Raw genomic sequence first — 14788 nt, 5'->3', positions numbered from 1 at the left:
AGTTACAGATTAGAGTACTGAGTTTACAATTTCAGTTTATGTCTCAGTTTACAAGATTTTGATTGGGTTTTAAAAGTACCTAGTAATGCATTAAGATAGTGTCCAACTATTTGGTCTAGTGAGAGATTTAAGAGATATCTTTAATAAATAATCACCTGTGTCTCCACATAAAAATTCAAGCATTCTTCCAGTTCTTCAACATTTCAAAGTAGCGAATAGGTGATGCTCGTCCTCCCCGCCCCCCCCCCCCCCAATAAAAAAGAGAGATTAGGAATTTGGATGGGGAAGAGAAGAAGGAGTTGTGAATGTACAATTTCTAGATTTTAGTTTATTTTTTTAAGATTGTAAAAATCCAATAAAATTCATAGCTCAATCTGTTGTCATATATATTGGCCAGACTTAATATTCCTGGCTATTGCAAGTGGGGAAAAAAACCTAGATTTTCCCCTTTTTCTTGGTCTCTGAAATGATATTCTTCTTTAAAACAAAATACTATTTGTTTAAGAAAATGAACATTATGAAATAGTAAAAGGGGAAGTCTGGTATTGTGTTCAATCGGAATTATTAAATGCCTTCTGTGCGGTAGGTGCTAGGGTTACGAAGACAACAATGAAAAAGTCCTTGCATTCAGGGAGCTTAAATTCTCTTGGAGAAGACAGTATTTATCCTCAAGTGAATACAAGGTAGTTACAAGTGGATAGGAAGGCAGGAGCAGGAGGGCAATCAGGGAAGGCTTCTGGTGGAAGAGGCCCTTTAGCTGGGTCTTAAAGGAAACAGGATTCTTGGAAGTGGAAGAAGGGCCTTGAAACCAAAGGTCACTTGCAGTGGAATCCTGAATTTTCTTTGAATGGAGGAGTTGTCAGGTTTGGGTTATTCTTGAGGAGCCCATGACCTCAAGATCATCTTTTCTTTTCATTCCAGATCTTGACCCAATTCACTAGTCTCTGAGCTAGAAATAGCTAGAGCTGGAATGGGTCAGCCCATGCCCCGGGCTTGATGGTGGTCCGAGGCCAGTGGTGATCAGTTGTCCTAAAGATCGACGGTTATAAATAACATTGAAATTTTCTTTTTCCCTTGGGCATAGGCTCAGGATGTGTTTTTGAGGGCTTGATGTGGAGGCTGAAAATGCAAAGGGACAGTTTGATCTCACCTTAATTCTCAACTTTTCCTGTGGTACCAGTGCTGGGGCTGGAACATGCTTCTGTTGCCAGCTGACCGTGCTGTGGGAGGGAGGCCGGTGTTAGCCTATAGATATCAATTGTGCCCTCAGACTGAGAAACAGAAGAGCCCCAACCACAGCCGCTGGGCTGTTTTATTTTTCCGAAGGTTAGAATCCTCGAATGTTATTGTCAAGGCCCGGAGACCTCAGGAGACACCATCCTAGGCACGTGCCACTGCCCTTGTGGAATAGCTTCATAATCGGGGAGCTCCTTCCTGGCCTCACCAGCACTGCCTGCTACACTGTGAAAGAAAGATGGTAGGCAGCCTGGGGCAGGGAGAGGGACCTGCCACCAGGCTCTCTCATAGCAATGACCCCAGAGAAGATGCAGTCTGTCCCATTGAATGTTCTATGGGTGTTGTCTCCCTCCATTAAAATGTGAATTCTTTGGGAGTAAGGTTTGGCTTATCTGTATTATTTCTATTTACCAAGTTAATGTTTATTCATCCACGGGGTTAGCCATTCCTCCATCTCTACCCAGGCTCTGAGGGTGTCCTGGGCCCCAGATAGTTCACTTAGCACCCCAAAACATGGACGAGGCACGACTTAACCAGACGCTGCAGACAGGTGACAAACTGGCTTGTGTATTTCCTTGGCTCTCCTACTCTCTGTGTCTAAATGCCAGCCAAGAAACCTGGCTTAGCTCTCTTTAAAATCGTCTTTAATTTCATTTTTATTAATATCTTTGTTTTTCGGTTAACCTTCATTTGTGAATACACCTCTCTCCCCTCCGGTCTGGCAAGCCTTAATGGCTACTATGTGCCAGGCACTGTGAAGAGTGCTGGTGATACTGAGAGAGGCAAAAAACAGTCCCTGACCTCAAGGAGCTCCCACTCTAATGGGGGAGAAAACATGTAAACAATCAAGACATGTATAGGATGAACTGGGGGTTGTCTCAGAGGGAGGACACTAAAATGAAGGTCTGGGCAAGGGAAATTCAGGAAGTCCTGAGTTCAAATGTAACCTCAGACACTTCCTAGCCACATGACCCTGGGTGAGTCACTTAAGCCCAATTGCCTGGCCCTTCTGCCTTGGAACAAATAATTAGTAGCAATTTTAAGACAGAAGGTAAGTGTTTTAAAAAAAGGGGGGGACTGGGAAAGGTTTCTGCAGAAGATGGGACCTCAGCTGAGACCTGAAGAAAGCCAGGAAAGCTAGTAGATGGAAGTGAAAAAGGGGGAATATTCCAGCTTGGTGGACAGCAAGGGAAAACACCTGGAAATGAGGTGGTAGAGCACCATGTGCAAGGAGCTAGCTATAAGGAGGCTGGTGGCACTGGACTTGCAGAATACCTGGAGGGGATAAGGTGTCGGAAGACTGGAAAGGTGGTGGAGGACTCTGAACATCAAACAGAGGGTTTACTCTTTTATCTGGTTAAGGGTGTTGTTGAAATGAACTTCACCGGGCCGCTCTTTTAGTAGAATTTCTGTTTTTAGAAGAGGCTTTGGAATGGCCAGTCATAGACCTGTGCTGAAGACCAAAGTTTGCTCTTGTCTACTTTCTAGAACTGCTTAAGCCCTGGCTCGGGGTTTCTGAGCTTAGTTCAGAAATCAACTGTTCTGTAATGGGTTAATTTAGAAGTCCAGCTCTCTTTTCTAGCCCCAAGGAATTCTAACTGGCCTTGGAGAGTGTGTGAAAAAGAGAGGGAATTGGGCCCCAAATCTTTAGCCACCAAACTATCTCCTCAGGAATGTCTGGTTTCCTGTCCAAAAGTCTGGGCTGCTATCTCTCTCCTGGATTCCAACAATGAGTCCTTATTAATCCTCTGGGAAAACAGGGAGTACCTTGCTGTCCCCCATTACCAAACTTTCAACCAATCACAGAAGGATTTTAGAACACCTTTCTTCCTGCTTATCATTCAGATATTTTCTTCCAGAAGCCATATTTGTTCCAAGAACAAATAGAGAGGCTTCTAACATTTGTAGCTTTTTATTACATTGAGTGTAAATAAGTCTTAAAAATATAAGCATTTCCACCAGATCTAGTAGGTTATAGAACACATATTTCTTTCCTTGGTTAGTACATGGTTATAATTACTAGGGGAAAATGTATTCATCTTAAATGTCAGTGTGGTAGCTTTGCTTGATAAGATAACTTTGCTTTTCTTAAAACATTATGAAGAGCGCTTCATTATTTTCTTCCTGATTCAAAAGCTTTATGTTTAATAAAAGATATCATTCAACCTTTCATTCCTTTTCCTTGGGAGACTATAGACAAAAATAATCTCTATTGCTGATGAATTCTGTGAGCCATTTTTGATGACTTTGGAAGCCTCGTAAAAGATACTAAAACACTCTGCAGTCCCATACATGTTCAACTTTGTAAAGACGTACTGTCCTCATGTTTTTTAGGCTTCCTGTTTATGAGTAGGAATAAGCCATTTGCGTTAAAGCAGGAGTTATGTCTTCAACCCAAAGCAAAGTATTTTCTGGATCAATTATTTTTCTGGCTCCAACCAATTCAAAGTCCTTACAAACGTTTCTATCCAGGGTCAGTTCTTGTCACTGATTGGAAGAGATATCTAAGCTTCCCGTGACCCAGCTTTAGCTATAATGCAGGAATCCTTTTCAACTGAGAGTTGTTTCTTCCCATATAGATTAACCATGCACTTTGTGGGAAAAGTCCCCCACCCCATTTTTAAAGGAAGCAGGAATTTATCCTTTTTAAAAAACCCTTACCTTCCATCTCAGAATCAATATTAAGTATTGGTTCCAAGACAGAAAAGTGGCAAGGACAAGGTAATGGGAGTGTCAGAGGTCAAATTTGAACCCAGGACCTCCTGACTAAGCCTGATGGGGATTTATCCTTAATTATTTAATAATACAACCAAATTCTAGTCTTTTCTCTATTTTAAAATATAGCTGGCCAATATGGAAGTCATTTATTATTTTGCTTAAATGCATGTTTTTCCTATATAGTTTACATGAATATATCATGGCCCACTCCATTGGAAAAAAGGTTTAGGCTTTTCTTTGTATCTTGAACTTTTTGTAGTGGTCCTGAGTGCTTAATAAATGCATGCTGATTTGTTGACTGGGCACCCTTTGGTCCGAGGGAGGCCCTTGGAGGCCTTTTATTATGTTGCTCCACTGCCTTGGAAGCACTGTCTGCCTCCTTAATGACTGCCTTCACTGTGGGGTTTCTCTAAAGCTCTTAGGAGGTCATTGGTGATAGTGAGTGCTAAGTCTTAACCAGACTCCAGGGCCTAGAGAAAGGTCATAATTGTGTATTACTGTTCTAGCTCGATTGACTGTAAATATTGATGCATAATTCTCCCCATATGCCCCACTGACCATTGGATGATTTCTCACTGAAATGGTGAGATCTTAAGTTTTCATTAAAATCCCCAATCCCAGTGCAATGGTAGACCTATTTAGATGGAAAATGAATTTATTTTCCTGTTATGTCTTGCAATTCATCTAGACATATAGAAGTGAATATATGTTTAAAAATTTTTTTGGTTGGACTCTGAATATTTATATAGGTGAGGGGGGGAGGGAGGTAGAGAGAGAGGGAGGGAGGAAGCAGGAGGGGGAGGGGAAAGGGGAGGGGGAGGGGGGAAGACTTTGAGAAAGGCAGGGTCACTAAGTCAGCCTTTCACTTACCAACAGTGACCATCTAAAATGGAAAAGTAGACTGAGGTCTCCTGCAAGAATTCCTCCAGGGGTCCAGTACCTCCAGTCCAACTTGGAGTCAGAGAATCCTCCATCCAACTAGAATCTCGAATCTAATATCTTTTTGTGACCTCTGGTCCTCTTTTAAAGATCTTTTTCTCTTATGTCACCTTCCCTAAATTTCACATCTACCAATCACAGCAGAGGCTCCTCTCTAGGACTTCCCACTCTTTAGTTCACACCTTTTTTGGTTAGTTCACCTTTTGTAGTAAAAACCTTTTGGGGATTAAAATCTAAAAATAGATTGTGGATTACAATTCCATCTTCCCAATAAAGGAAGACCTAAATACCTTCATTGTTATAATCAGAAGATTACAATTTAATCTTCACAATAAAGGAAGAGCTAAGTATCTTCATTGTTACAATCAGGGGAGAGCTAAATCCAATCTTCACAAATGCCACTGTCACCATTTTACAAAAAGGCATAACTGGGAACTCCTCTCATTCATGCAGTTGTTGAAAATTCGACTCACTGCTAGCTTCTTAAGTTTTCTACGAGTACTGAAAATTATGAGAGCATAGATTTAGGGACAGAAAAGGGTCCAGATGTCATCCTGAGTCCAAAAGTTTTCATTTTACGGTGGAGGAAACTGAGGCTCAGCAGGTTCAGAGCCTCAAGCAATAAGAAATGCAGGGCAAGGCGGGTCTATATGAAAACTTAAAAAGAATAAAGAAGTGTAACTGAATTTGGTTTGACTTGTCATTCTTTATATGTGTCTATACACACACATATTTTTAAAAAAATCTTTCTCTGTGTTCTTTTTTTAGAAGAAAAATTCAAAGTGGAAACCAAGACAATTGCTGTTGACTTTGGTGCAGTCGATATTTATAACAAGATCGAAGCCAGCTTGACAGGCCTGGAGATTGGTGTTTTAGGTTTGTATCTGTGGCACATTTCTTGGACTTAGTCTATCATTTAAACTTTCCTACTAATATGTATTCATTAGTACAAAATCAGTGCATAAAACACAACTGTTGTTTATTGTAATGAGTGAAATTAATATATCTACCCAGTTATTAATTTTATGAAGTTTATTAATAGGAAAGGTAGATCAGCACAGAGTTAACTCTTTCTTACTCTAAGTCCTCCAACTTGTAAAGATTAAAATTTAGGGGAGATGGGGAGACTGAGGCAGGTAGAAATTAGTTTCTCTCTGCAAGGAGTATTATATTTTTTAGAGGTTTATTAAAGGTTAAAGATTAAGAATATACAAGTAAGAAGCATGTGCCTAGGCCAGAGGCCTAGACAAAATAACCTCACATCATGGAAGAGACGCCTCTGCTCCAAAACGGAAGTCCAAAAAAAGCCAAAAGCCCTTCAAAAGCCTTTGAATCAACTTAAATCCCTTCTCGATCTCGGCCCAGGTGAGATTACAAGGCATTCTGGGGAAGTGGAGCAAAGGCTCATGGGGATTGTAGTCCTGTATTCGAGTCTATTTTTTACAAACTGCATGTTCCCTAGCCTGCCAGTCCCTTCCTCTTCCCCGTTACCTGCCTGCTCTCTCCCCTGAGTTCCTCCAAAAGCCCAGAGAAGACCTGCCCCCTCTCTTATATTGATGTACAGCACATAACTTTGGTATTTGGAGAATCTGGATCAACCATTTGGCCCTCTAGGAGGGGGAGGGAATAAACTTCCCTTGACACACTATATACTTTTTAAATGGATGGAGTAGACAGTATACAGTAGCTAGATCAGATTATTTTGAATTTTGGATGATAGGAATCTATTCAGAAGTGAATCTGCTCTTGAATAGGGCTTAAGAAATTTTCCTTTTCTGCCATTTTGATTGTTTTTATTTAACTTCATTTTTTAAAAAAATGTTAAATTCTTGTTTATGCCTGAAGATCTCACCTCATCAGGCAAAAAAAAAAAACTGTATTACCCCAGCTGCTAGGCAATGAATTCTTCTGGGGGGCCAGTCCCTGACCCTCTGGTTGTTTCAGTTTGGAAGAAATCCCACAGAGAAGAGAGCACCTAGCACGGCAAGCAGTTCTCCTTCCTGAACCTCCTTGCTGCAGAACCTAAAACGTCATGTGTGCGAGCACATCCTTTTCTTCAATGGGCTGCAGAGGCAGCTGGGCCTCGATGACCAGTAGGCAGCTTCCTGACAGTTCAGGCCAGGCCTAGTTCCTTAGCGCATGCGACAAGTATGCGATGTCTACAAGTCAGACAGAAGGTGTCTCTTGAAATCTTCTACAGGTTCCATTCTCTACCCTGAGCCTGAGAAGTCACTTTTGCTGCTGCTCTGCCTCCCTCCTCACCCCGTGTGGGCTCCCAAGGGTGGGCTGACCTCCCTGTTTTTACTCATAAGCATTGATGGCCTGGAGTCCTTGCCTGACTCCAAACCTTTAGGTCTTTATTAGCGTAAATCTGGTGCAAGGCTAATAAAAGCCTTTGGCTGGGCCCTGAATGCCTGCTCTGAACTCTGCCTTCTGCACAATCCTGTGACCTCTCTTTTCGGTGCTTGCCTTCCAAGCCTTCTAAAGCTGACAGCGACTAGGGGATGGGGAGAGCAGGCTGAGCTCAAGACTCCGCTCTCGGGAGGAGACCTGGGGAGAGCCTGGTCTGGAGAAGTGCCTGCACCTTCCTTTCCTAACTTTGAGTCTCCGCTCTTTAATCTCTCCAGAAGGCAGGTGCATTAATCATGTGGTAGAGATAACGATAGTGCTTCACATTTATGTAGTGCTTTAAGGTTTGCAAAATGCTTCTTATAGGAAGAACCTTGCAGCAACGCTAGATAGAAGATAGGTGTAATGGTGACCCCCATTTTACAGGTGAGAAAACTGAGACCAGGAGAGTTAAGAGACTTAGTGAGGGTTGGTCACACAGGTGGTGAGTAGCAGAGAGGTGTTGAAACCAGGGCTTCCTGACTTCATCCAGGCCCAGTGTGTTACCCTCTGTGGTCTGTTGTCAAAAACAACTGCTTTTCACCATGAAAGCTTCCAGTGTAAAGCCCCAGGATCAAGCCCGTGGAGCCTGGAGACAGGGAAGAGAAAAGGTGTGATAATCCTGAGGAGGAGGAGGAGGAGGAGGAGGAGGACACTTTATCTTTCTTGGGGACCTCCTCCTTTCAAGGCACTTTCATCTCCCTCCCCTTTCTCTAGCACTTGACTACACTTCTGTGAGGCAGGCCCTATAACCGCGTCCTCTCCATCTGAAAGACCAGGAATTGAAGAGGAGTTGATGGGAGGTGCATGAATGTAGTTTGTTGGCTACAGACCTCGTAAACCTGGAGAGAGGGACCCCGAAAAGCAGTTAGCGTTTGGGTAATGCTTGAAGCTTCACCCAGTGGTTTAGAGACATGAACTCTTATGGTCCTTGCCACCACTGAGGGATGTAGAGGCTAGTTTTTTTTAAATGCGGAAACTGAGGCAGACATTTAAGTGACTTGCCCAGGGTTGCACAGCCATTTAAGTTTCTGAGGCAAGATTTAAACTCGGATCTTCCTTGACTCCCAAGTGCAGGACTCCATCCTCTGCTCCTGAGCTGCCTTCCCCAGACTAAAGAGGCTCAAATTTGGGCCCAGCAAGTGCCTGTAGAACTTTTGCCTAGGACCGGCCTCCATGCTTCAGGAAGCCGTGACATGTGGCAGCTGTGCCGTGAATGAACAAAGTCCAGGCGTGTTTTCTGAGGCACAAAGGAAGGTAATACGAGGCAAGATGATGCAGAGAAAAGTAGCCCCGCTCGTTTGTGCTGAACACTTGGGAGCCAGTGAGTAAGGAGAAGTGGAGCCTTTGAGACCGGCCGCCTGGCTACCCCTGCGACCCCACTTGAAAGATAAGGCCTGATGAGCTGAAGGCACTGAGAACATTCTGAATGTGAGGCCTGGAAGAGCCCTGGTCCGGCCTCTAGACTAAAGGCCATCGAACAAGAGAGGCGCAGGGAGGATGTGCCCACCTCAGAGGTTGGACTCAGTGTAGCCCTGCCTCGTTTCTACTCTAGTGACCTGGACATGAAACAGGATTTTGATCCTCAAGCTTGTTTGGGGGAGGCTGATATTTAGGAAGAGCCATTAAAGGGCCTTTGAACTGAACAAAGCATCACTCAGTGACATCTAAGCAAGTAGCCCCAGGCCTGTGCCTGAGCAGGAAAAAACACTCATCCCCATAACCACACAAATGGTGGCCTCCAGGGAAAGAAGCCTGGCATGACCCCCAGAGCAGGCCCTGGGGCTCCGGATCCCTCCCCGGGAGAAAAAGATTTCCTGGGCTGCAGGAAAGTTGATATGCTCTTCCTGTGTCTTTTTTATCAGAACTGTTTTTCCCCATTGTTTATGCCAAACATACAGATAGCTTCAGGGAAGAGCTGGGCTCAGAGCCCGAGGCTCCTGATGTCTGGTCCATTGTACTTGCTGCCTCCTCCACCCTTCAGGGTAAAGATGGTTGTTCTTCCCCATCCAAGTTCATGGATTCCCCGAAAAAGGGCCTTGGCCTCCAGGTTAATAATCAGAGAAATTAGGAACACTGACTGAGGGCTCCTGGGGTTTGGTTGGAGAGAAGACCCAGGGTATTTTGGAGCCTGAGAGATAACAGCTCCACAGACCTGGGGAGTAAGGAGAAGAGAGTGGGGGAAAAGGAGATGAAGGGGAGACACCCCCCCTACCTGAAAGTCATTCAGTAAGTATTTATTAAGCTCCTACTATGTGCCAGACATTGTGCTAGCCTGTTGCTGCTGGACACTAAGAAGACAGTACCCCAAAAAGTTATTAGAGAGGCTTACTGGCTGGTTCTCCTCTCTTCCAGTTAGTCTTTCCAGGGGCTGATTCCTGCTTCCCCAAAAGAAGAGTTAAGAGAAAGTAGGATGTGTGCCCTGAGTGAGTCGCTTAATCCCAATTACCCCATATCAATTTTAAGGTAGAAGAGAAACAGTTTTTGAGAGAAACAAAGATTCTTGAGAGAGACAGAGAAGGAGGAGAGGGAGAAAAGGAAAAGGTAGGAACTGGAACTGGCCATTGGTTCTCCTCTTCCCAAATCCTGTTCAAGATAGTCTCAAGTGAGAGGCAGGATGCTGAGTCAGATGAGGGCCCTAAAGTGGAGGATGGCTTGTGAGGAGAGCCCTTTCACTTCTAGGTTCAGTCATTATATTGCACAGATTATAATCTGTGAGTGAGAGCTGAGTACCCCCAGACCAGCTGCCCTCCTTGAGAAACCTCCCTGGCTTCTTCTCAGAATCTTGTTCTCAGCAGAGCTGTGGTTTCATGGGCAGTTGAGCCTGCAGGAACTTGGGTTGGCTGTATTTGGGTGTGCATGGGCCATGCTCCAAGGGAAGGCAGGTCTGCACTGGCTTACACTTTCATTGGAGCCAGGACAGGGAAGCCTCAGCTGAGTTTGGCTTTCCCTTAAAATATGCAATACTTGGGCTTTCTCTCCTGGCCTCTCAGAGCATTTGTCAAGGCTGGGCCACTACCTGAAAACTATTCTTGGAGTTTAGATGTGGGACCTGGGATTTCACTGGAATAAGGAATTCTCTGATGAGATGGAACCACCAGGATCCTCAGACCTGGCACTTGAACCCAAGCCTTTGGGGCCCCTATTCAGTCTGCCACATTGGTTTCAGATCCAAACCACAATTGAATGCTGGGGAATTATGACGACCCAAGTAAAGAAGAGAAGAGAGCCCAGAGGAGTCGCCTCTCCCTTTTCTGCCAAGGTCCTCTCACCAGCCACTGTACTATAAGACTGGAGGACTTGACTGACATGTTCCTTAGTTTGGCTGAACAACCTTTTTTCCTCTCTTATTCTCTGTTATCAGGTACTGCTTTTCTGGGTGGAGGAGAAAGAAAAAAATATATTGGGAAGCAAAGTTATTTAAAAATCCAGAAAAAAAAACAATTTATATTCTCACAAGATTTAGATTGGGAAAGGGAGGGACCTTAGAAATGATCTAGTTGGGGATAGGGGGCTGCTAATAAGCACAGTGTATACAGAGCCCAGCCTAGAATTGAAGTCCTGGCTTCAGATCTAACCTCAGGCACTTCCTATGTATGTGACCCTGAGCAAGTCATTTAACCCCCCTTGCCTAACCTTTGCCACTCTTCTGTCCTATAATGGATACTAAGACAGGTTAGGATTTGGAAAAACAAAATCTAGTTCTAAGACATCCAAGAAGAGAAGAGAGGCTCTTTATTATTTGATTAAGATTACAAAAGTATGAGTACAGATCAAAGCATGCCTTCATGAGATTTCTGTTGGGTGTGTGATATGTGATTTCCATCATGACATGAGCAGTGTGGAAATATGTATTACATGAAAGCATGAGTATAACCTATATATCAGATTATTCACCGCCCAAGGGGTTGGGGAGAGAAAAAAATCTGAATTTTAAAATGTCCAAAACAAGCATCAAAAAGTATTTCTACACATAACAGAAAAAAAAAAAGAGCAGTAACCTCCACATGTAGAAATAGGACCATAGTTGATATTTTAGGTCGGCTTTTCTTGGGCTATGAACTATTGTATAATCTGGCCCAATCCTCTATTTTCTCCCCTTCTTCACCCTAGCAAAGTTTATGCTTAGCCAATTGCATTTAATTTTATTATGGGGAATACATAGCAACTTCCAAGTAAATACTGGAAATTTTCTATTGTGTAGCTTCTGACTCAGCCACAATTTGCAGATTCTGATTAAAGCCACTGCAAATTTAAAGCCTTGTAAACTGCTTTTTATTTAGAAATTGATTCTCACAAATGTAGGAAAACTGTAAAGTTTGCAAAATGTTTTGCATAGTGTTCCAAATATCATCTGTCAGACTCTGAACATGTGCTAGCCGCAGCACTGTGTTAAATAAAACGAAGCAGAACCTTTTTTTTGCTGGAGTCCCTGAACTCCACTGACTTGAGATGGTGAAAGCAGTGCAGGTGGGGAAGAGGCAAGGGAAGACAAAATTCTAGTCCAGACCCCTTTCGTTTCTTTTCATTCATTCATTCATTCGTTCATTCATTCATTCATTCATTCATTCATTCATTCATTCTTTTTTTTTTTAATCTCTTACTCTGAGTCTTAGAATTGATACTGAGTTTTGGTTCCTAAGCAATTGGGGTTAAGTGACTTCCCCAGGGTCACACAACTAGGATATGTCATGAATCCAGGACCTCTTGCCTCTCTGGCACTCTTATCCATTGCGCCACCTAGTTACCCCAATATTTTACTTTAATAGGGTCTCTAACTTGAGTCATTTCGATATTTATCTCATTTTTCTATTTTTATCCTAGTCTTAAAAATATCAGGCAAGTGCATTAACTCTCAGTGTATAATCGAACTGATTAAAAAATACAAAATCAATTTTTGATAAATGAAGCTTTAATTTGTTTAAGTTTTCAAAATTAAGTCAATTAACAGGCATTTATTAAGTGTCTATTCTGTATCAGGCACTGGGAGGAGAAATGCTAGCTGGACAAGCCTTGCCCTCAGGAAGATTACATCTTTTTTTTTTAACATTATTTTATTTGGTCATTTTCACACATTATTCATTGGAAACAAAGATAATTTTCTTTTCCTCTCCCCTCCCACTACCCCTCCCATAGCTGACGCACGATTCCACTGGGTATGAGGGAAGGTTACATCTTGACGTGGGGAGACAGTACATAAAAGGGGCTGGAAAGGCCAGGGAGAAGACTAATTCCAGGGTGCAGAAAAGAAAGGCCAAAGTGCAGCCTGTGGAAGAATGAAGGCAAGGCTGGCCTGGACTTCCTCATGAAGTGGAGGCTCTAGGAGGAGCCATCCAGTCCAAGCGTATAGGCTGCAGGGAAGGAAGAGACTTCCCAGGTGGTAACCTGGAATGAGCTTTGGAGATGAAGAAGTTTCAGGGCTCTGGAGAGCAGCAAGGCCTATGGCGAAGGCAAAGGAGCCTGGCACTATTTCTTCTCTCCCGCCTGTCCCTCTCATCAGTTTACTGAAGAAATTCTTATCTGGGCCTGGAATGCCTCGAGTCTTCCAGATGGGTCAGTGCTGGGGCTAGTTCAGTGGAGATAATCGCATAGGTGTCTTCCCACTTGGCCTGATAGCCAAGTCATTGAATGAGGAAAAGCGATCAGACTTCTCTAGTACATATTAAAGAGCCCCAGGCTTTAGGGATATTTTTATAGACCTTCTGACATGGCAGTTCCCCATGAATCTGAATTATACCTGAGGGATGTGCAAGTAGAGCACTTGGTTTCCCTCTCCTCGACTCTTATGACTATAGTTATTTGCTTGAGAACAGACCTTAATGCTGGGAATTCACTTCTCTGCCTCTGCCCCTACCCTGACCACCAGTGGAAGCCCTGACCTCTAATGACATCATAGTCTTCACAGCTTCTGGTTGTGAGAGAGGATATGGAGTTCAGGGAGGTCAGTGACAGCAAATGAACATCACAGGAACAAAAATCTCCTGATTTTGCTAATTTGAAAAGACTAGCGAGAGGAAGGGGAATGATTGTAAAAAGAAAAAAAGAAGGAGGCAGTTAGAATTTGTGGAACTCCCAGAATTAGCCAGAAGCTTACTGTGCTTTCTGTTTTGAGCACTGGGATGGGGGAGTTCCTAAAAACTTTAGTTATAGAGAAAGTGGAGGCCAGGGGACAGCTGCGCAGCTCCCAGCCTCCTTCTCAATAACCACCTGCCTGTCCTCTTCTGTTAGGCTCTTCTTCAGGGCCTGCTGTGGCCCATCTTATCTCTCGTCCTCTTTTCCTTTTCCCCCTCTCTCCTTATATGATAGTGAAACCATAATTCACGTGCACATTTCTGAAGGGGCAAAAGTTTAGATTATTGGGTAGAGTTTCTGCCTGAGATCAGACTGCCTCTTTCCTTCTGGTTTTCCTCATTGCTTGCTCCTTGAACCTCCTTAGTTTGCTACCTTTCCAGTCTTGTATCCTTCCAGTTTCTTTCATGTGTCCCTACTCTTTAAGACAAACTATCCCAGTTGGTGATCAGGCTCTAATGCTAAGTGCTGGAGATTTAAAAAAGGGGGGTGGAGAATAGCCCCTGCCCTTAACGACCTCCCTCCTGTTAAAGAGGGAGACAACCTGGAAATAACTTCATTTCCCCTACCCATACAAGGGAGATGGAAAGGCAGCTCAGAAAAGTCATTAGCACTTAGAAGTGGAGAGAGGAAAGACTAGAGAATCATCTATCAAAGGTGGGAATATGAAGTGAATTTTGAAGGAAGCCATGAAGTAGAGGAGAGGAGGGAGAGAGAATTCCAGACCTGGAGGTGGGAGATGGCGTCCTCGGTGGGGAATGCCCTGGTAGTGTGAAGGAAGATTGGCAAGGTAGGAAGGACCAGGTTGTCCAGTCTTCTGCCAAACAGGAGTTCCTGTTTGATTGTGGAGGCTAGTAAGGAGTCAGTGTAGTTTATCGAGTCTGGCTGGACATGGTTGGACCTGAGCTTTAGGGCAGATTATTTCAGCACTTGGGGAGAGATGGGAAGCATGGTGTCCAATTAGAAGGCTGCTGCAGTAGCCTGGGTGAAATGTGAAGAGGGGCTGTGCCAGGAGGTGGCTTTGAAAGTTGAGAGAAGGGGCTGTAGAGGAGAGATGTCAAGGGTAGAAATGGAAGATTTGGCTCCCAGTAGGGTGAATGTGAAGGGGGATGATTCCATCCATGGTCAGTAGATGGGAAGATGGTGGTGCTCTCTTCAGGAGAAAGGGAGAGGGGAGCTTGAGGTCAGCTATAGACTGTTGTGGGCCTGTTGAGTTTGAGACACTTTGGGCCATCCAGTTTAAGGTGTTCAAAAGACATGTAGGACTGGAGCTGAATGCGCAATCTGAAGCATCGACATAGAGATATCTGAACCCAGGAGAAGTGATGAGATCACTGAGTAAGATCGTTTTGGTCCCTCCTTTGTTTTGAAGGGGACCAATGACATCTTGGGGTGAACATAAATTAGATTTAGAGTCACGCGGAGTCATCAGCCTCAC

The 14788-nt window shown here is 43.8% G+C and overlaps 1 protein-coding gene across 1 annotated transcript in view; it reads left to right on the top strand.

Annotated features, from left to right (window-relative positions):
• The window catches only part of HSD17B12 (hydroxysteroid 17-beta dehydrogenase 12), a 153516-nt gene that overhangs the window by 101245 nt on the left and 37483 nt on the right, over positions 1 to 14788 (top strand). The window contains exon 4 of the mRNA XM_001367642.4: positions 5662 to 5769. Within this exon, the coding sequence (XP_001367679.1) occupies positions 5662 to 5769 (108 nt within the window). The remainder of the gene's footprint in view (positions 1 to 5661; positions 5770 to 14788) is intronic.

This window comes from Monodelphis domestica, chromosome 6 (assembly GCF_027887165.1).
Source record: "Monodelphis domestica isolate mMonDom1 chromosome 6, mMonDom1.pri, whole genome shotgun sequence".
Classification (NCBI taxonomy): domain Eukaryota; kingdom Metazoa; phylum Chordata; class Mammalia; order Didelphimorphia; family Didelphidae; genus Monodelphis; species Monodelphis domestica.
The sequence above is the reverse complement of the archived record's forward strand: the minus strand, read 5'-3'. Positions and strand labels throughout refer to the sequence as shown.